Below are 5,633 nucleotides of genomic sequence, written 5' to 3'. Positions count from 1 at the left end.
TTTTTATCAAATTAATTTTTGTCGTTAACAAATTTGCAGAATAATTTGCCAACGCCATAATAATTCAGGACATTTTTTTGTTTACTCGTGAGAAAAATCTTATTTTTTGAAGAAACTTTTTGTTCGGATTGGCTTGTATAAAAGACCTTCTGGTTAAAAAAAAAAAAGTAAATTAACTGCTTATTTTTTAAAATAACGATAATTAAGTTAAAAAACACCAAAAAGAAAAATTTTCCCCATGGACGATTAAAGTTACTCATGTAAGGGGGGAAAAAACCTCGAGACTCAAAAAGAGAGGAATAGAACAGATAACCACTAAGGTAGCGTTTGTTTTCAGGTACTGAGACAGAAACTGAGAGACTGAGACTCAGTATCGTGTTTGTTAGTTCAGAGACTGGTACTAAAATTTCTGTCTCTGTCTCCAAAATTTCAGTATTTCAGTACCTCCAAAAAGTAGGGACACAGGGACTGAAATTTTTAGAGATGGAGACTGAAACTTTAATAACATTTTATACCTAAAATATTTTCATTTCAATTAATTAATTCCAGTTTTACCCTTTATGCAAATTAAATTAGAGTTTCATTCTTGTTTCAATTCCTGTCTTCTATTTTGCACCAAACAGAATACTGAGATTTGTTTCAATCCTTGTCTCTTAGTCTCTGTCTCTTAGTCTCAGTCTTTCTGTCTCTGTTTCTGTCTCTCCACCAAACGCTAAAAGAACAAAAAACAGCACACAATGACACAAATCAACAATACATACTCAACAATACATAAATTGGACCACCCAAGTCAACAACACATACATCACGAGATAAGAAACAATACCAAAGTCTGCAGAGCATAATTTTCATTTTGGGTCTCATGATAATCTTTTCCACATTTTCTACCATTCCAATTAACATTTTTGGCACATGACATGATTTGATAACAGAATAGCAAAGTATAAAGAACTGGCCAAGTACAGGGGAAGAAGCATACTGCATACTAGATAATTTAGAGAAGAGCACTGATCTCTATCATTCCCAAACATTACAACAGCAACAATATCTTCGCCTTCAACTGCATTATCAAGAAACTACTTAACACAAATATTTTTGGTTCCTTAAAAGGGCTAAGAGATATACCCACCATTAACACGAATAACCTGACCATTAACCCACTCACCGGCATCGCTAGCCAAGAACCCCACCAAAGGGGCCACATCCTTAGGCTCGCCAAGCCTATTCAGCGGTGAGACCGCAATACTGGCTTTTATTTGCTCTTCAGTCCTCCCGGCAAAGTACATTTCGGTTGCAATTGGGCCAGGTGCAACACAGTTAGCTGTGATCCCTGTTCCCTTCAGCTCCTTCGCCAAAATGTGTGTCATGGCCTCAACAGCGGCTTTGGATGCTGTGTACGAACCCATAGTTGGTCTCAATGCAGCCACTGCTGATGAGGATAACAGTATAATTCGACCTCTGCCACCATGTACTAATCGGTTTGCTGCCTCTTTACAGCACAGGAATGCTCCTCTTGTATTTACACTGTAAAAGATCCAATCCACTGGTTACGGAAATTCATTCAATTATCTATGATCAATGCTTGTGCATGCAGTCATGCACCATGTGAATATTTGAAAGGTAATATAGTTAATTAGTTATCTACCATTGCATATGAAAATTGGTCTTGATGGATGGCTGGAAAATCTATTTGAGCTCATCAAAAAGCTCTGTGGATGAACAAAATAAAAGTGCAGCAGCTCTCCCACTTACGATGTTTATTACTGAACAATTTGAACACACAAATGAACATTGAGTACTTTAGTTAATTATTACTTATGAGGGTTAATGATTAAAACGATCCCTAAAAGATTCATCTCAGAATGGTCCTAAAAATACCAATGTGAGTCAAATTGGTCTTTTTGTTAGCTTTCAGCTGACATAATGAAAAAGCTTACCACGTGTAAGTTTTTAACATGCTACATCAGAAGAAGGTTAACAGAACGAACAACTTGACTCGTTGGTATCTTCATGGACCAAAATGAGGCATTGAATCTTTAGAAATCAAATCGACTCATGCATGAGACAATAAAATGTGGTTCACACTTCAATCGTTAGATGCAGCCGTGCAGGTCTAAGAACAAGCTTCTAACAATTGTGTTCCCTTATTCAATCTCAGCAGAAGAGCCACAAAAGGTTTATTTTCTCTTTTCCTAAGCTCCCAAAATCCAGAGGGGGAAAAATGTACTTTATATTTTAAACTTTTGGTATAATTTCAATAAAAATTTTAATAGAATTATCCTTTTTTTTTATACATTCATGGTTACATACATCACATAGGGTGTTTAGTTCTTCAAGTAAAATTAACAAAGGATAGAGACCAGGTTTTTCCAGTCCAGTCACCGGATGGCAATGGAGGACCTCCGTAGAGGGCGTTTTATTCAAAAACAAAAACAGAAAGAAAAATTAACTAGGAATAGATAAAAATAAGTTTATCTAATGACGATTCGATGAGAATGATAATTAATCAATTCAACTACTTCACACAAACAAAATATAGCGGACACAACATATACCAGAGCTACTACATTCAGTTTGAGCACGTAACAGAAACAGTTAGAATGAAGTTAAATACCTGAAAATGCGATCAAAATCCTCCACGGGGGTGTTAGCTATGGTCGGGTAGTTGCTGTCAGTTACGCCCGCTGAGTTGACCAGGATGTGAACCGCCGACTCGAACTCCCGCTCCGCGGAGTCAAACAGCGCCTTCACGCCGTTCGGGTCGGAGACATCGCCGCGAACTGCAATTGCCCGAGGGAGAGCAGCTCCGCCTCCAACGCTGGCGTCGGAGTTGATCTGGGCGACAAGTGAGTCGGCGAGGGAGGAGTTGGAGGCGTAGTTGACGACGATTCTGGCGCCAAGTGAGGCGAGGTGGAGAGCGATTTCTCGTCCGATTCCGCGGGAGGAGCCGGTGACGATTGCAACTCGATCTTGAAGCGGAAGAGATAGAGAGTGAGAGTGTGAGTGAGTGTGTTTTTGGGAAGTAGCCATCTGTCTCTCTGGTCTTATCTTTGTTTCTTCTTATTTTCTTTTATATTTTATCTTTTTAAATAAAATTTTCAAAAGAATTTGAGTAAATTATCCAAAATTAGCCTCTAACAATTTAAAACGTGAATATTTTAGTTCCAAAAAGTTAATGCACAAAAATATTTTTAAGGTTTTATTTTGTCAGATAAATCAGTTTTAATTTATTTTTAGTAGAATAATCATCTAAATTAATTCTAAAAAATTTTAAAAATTGATAGTTTAGTTCAAAAAAATTAATACACAGATCAAACTCTAATTATCACACATAATAATCTCTCATCCACTTTCTCACGTAATTAATAAGTTGGTGATCAAATTAAAATTCAAGTGAATATAAAAGAGGGTGTAAGAAGAAAGGGGAGAGAGAGACATATTGAGAAGACAGCGGGACTCACGAAATGGCGGGGAGAAAGAGGGTTAGAGAGAGAGAGAGAGAGAGAGAGAAATTCAAAATGAATGGGGAGAGCGTTCGCGCTTCAAATTTAGGGCAGTATTATCCTCAGATAAATTTGATGGTAAATCATTGCGAGTCACCAAAATACAGCGTTTCACTAAATAGGTTTACCGACGGATTTTTTCGATAGTAAATCCAATCCTACATTATGTGCCTTTTATTGTTTTTTCTCCAATTATTACCAGCTAATTTACCGTCGAAAATGTAAATTCATCGGTGATAATTTAACCTGACAAATTCGATGCCTTTACTGCCAATAAATCTGCCGGTACTCTGCGCGCTAAATTTGAGGGTACTTAACGTTTTTCTTGTATTGTTTCACAGCAACATAACAGGAGCACCCTCCTTCACGATCAATTTGTGTGGTGGTAAATCTGAACAATTTATTCCATTTAGAATCTCTGGTGAGAAGACATCTAATTCAAATTTAATATTTTCCTCCTCAGCACACAAAGAGTCAGAATTTAGATAAACTCTTTCTTCTGCAAGTAACCCTGCAATCATCTTGTTATTAACATCAGTGCATAATCCAGTTGGTGCAACAATTGCTTTATCCTTGAAATAATTTTCAACGGATAAATTGGATAATATATCTGGATACACAAAATTAATGAGGTCATCCAAAGTTTTCGTAGAGTTCTTAACCAAAATGTCAGGTGGTATCTAAACGATCGATTCACCATCTGTTGTATCACCAGCCAAACCATCACCTATTTTGAGTAGCCACGCTACAAAATTTTTTAGTTCTTGTATGTTGCTGTTTCACCTAGTGACAATTCTCATATTTTTTGTAAGCTTTAGAACCTTATAGTTATGCCATAAATATGAAGAATTAACAGAAGACTAAATTATATTCTGCCTTAAGCCTTTAGAAATTACGAGTAAAATTTGTCTAAAATCTCCTTCTAGGACAACAACCATATCTCCAAATAACAAATGAGAATTATACGAATCTAAGCACTTCAAGTGTCTCTGAGACATTTGTTTAAAATTTCATAACAATACTTACTTATCATTGGAACTTCATCCCATATGATTAATTTGGCTTTGGTTATTAACCTTGCAAGAGGAATTTTTTGTTTAATATTGCACAAAAAATCTTCATTTATGGTCAAAAAAATTTTAACCTTAAATGCACAGTTCTTCCATTAGGCAACAGAAGAGCAGCAATCCTACTTGAACCAACATTTAAAATTATACCTCCTTTAGATATAATTGAGCATGATATAGTTGATCAAAAGAATATTTTTCACAACCACCTTGACCATATAAGAAGAAACGTCCATTCATATTACCACTAACAGCACCTATTATTTGATCATACGTAAATTTTTGCTCATTAGTTAGTTTTTGCAAATACTCACTTACTTCACTCGCAACAACATTAATATCAAAGTTCAAATTTTTCATTATAATTCTATATCCTGAGCTGGACACCAAATTTTTTTGGAAGAAATGGCATCTCACAATATTCTTTCAATAACTTGCCATTTAACTAGAGCAACTCTTTGATTTTTGCAAGTGCAATATTTTTATTTGGACTTCTGACATTATCAAATCTGTATTTTTTTAATTAAAAATAATGTAAATTCCAGATAATTAGTAAATAGTTAACTAATAAATTAATTAGTAATCAATGAAATTGAAAAATTAAATTTTATAGTTTAATGAAGTAGAGATAATTAAAATAAATTTTGACACTAATTTTAAAAAATTTGACTCAAGATTGGGCCAACGGGCCGAACTTATTGAACTAGCCCGAACCAGACCAAGAACCCAAAGCCCACTTATATAAAAACCCTTTTCTCCCATTCTTCTCATCCATTCGGTTGCACAGAGAGGAAAAGAGAGAGAGCGTGATTTGGGAAAACGGAAACGTTAATTACTGTCAACTTCCGTCGCTCGTAACTTTCAATCCGGAATTCCGATTGACGAGCAGTCAGCGACAACGTGTTCGTCTCAGAATTCTTTTCAATTCTATCTAAATAAAATGGTAAGAAATTAGCATTTATTTTCCAGTTCTCTGTCTCCTAAATTTTGTGATTTTAGAGTTTGGGTATTGAGGAATTGAATAATCACTGGATTTTATCCAATTGATTCGTGGGTAAGGTAA

General features: G+C 35.5%; 1 protein-coding gene across 1 annotated transcript; it reads right to left on the bottom strand.

The window, feature by feature from the left end:
- Positions 1–833: 833 nt before the first annotated feature.
- LOC130933061 (NADPH-dependent aldehyde reductase-like protein, chloroplastic) lies at positions 834–3,031 on the bottom strand. Its single transcript, XM_057862562.1, has 2 exons — positions 2,615–3,031; positions 834–1,524 (listed from the first exon to the last, which is right to left on the bottom strand). The coding sequence occupies exons 1-2, from the start codon at positions 3,028–3,030 to the stop codon at positions 1,113–1,115; spliced, it is 828 nt and encodes a 275-aa protein (XP_057718545.1). The 5' UTR covers position 3,031; the 3' UTR covers positions 834–1,112.
- Positions 3,032–5,633: the final 2,602 nt, after the last annotated feature.

Source organism: Arachis stenosperma, chromosome 6 (assembly GCF_014773155.1).
Source record: "Arachis stenosperma cultivar V10309 chromosome 6, arast.V10309.gnm1.PFL2, whole genome shotgun sequence".
Lineage (NCBI taxonomy): Eukaryota > Viridiplantae > Streptophyta > Magnoliopsida > Fabales > Fabaceae > Arachis > Arachis stenosperma.
Note: the sequence above shows the minus strand (reverse complement) of the source record. Positions and strands in the feature narration are given on the sequence as shown.

Excerpts from the sequence above, each read along its gene's own strand:
- LOC130933061 (XM_057862562.1), bottom strand. The coding sequence starts at position 3,030 with ATGGCTACTTCCCAAAAACACACTCACTCACACTCTCACTCTCTATCT. Across the intron at positions 1,525-2,614 it reads GATTTTGATCGCATTTTCAG|TGTAAATACAAGAGGAGCAT; the intron begins GTATTTAACTTC and ends GATCTTTTACAG.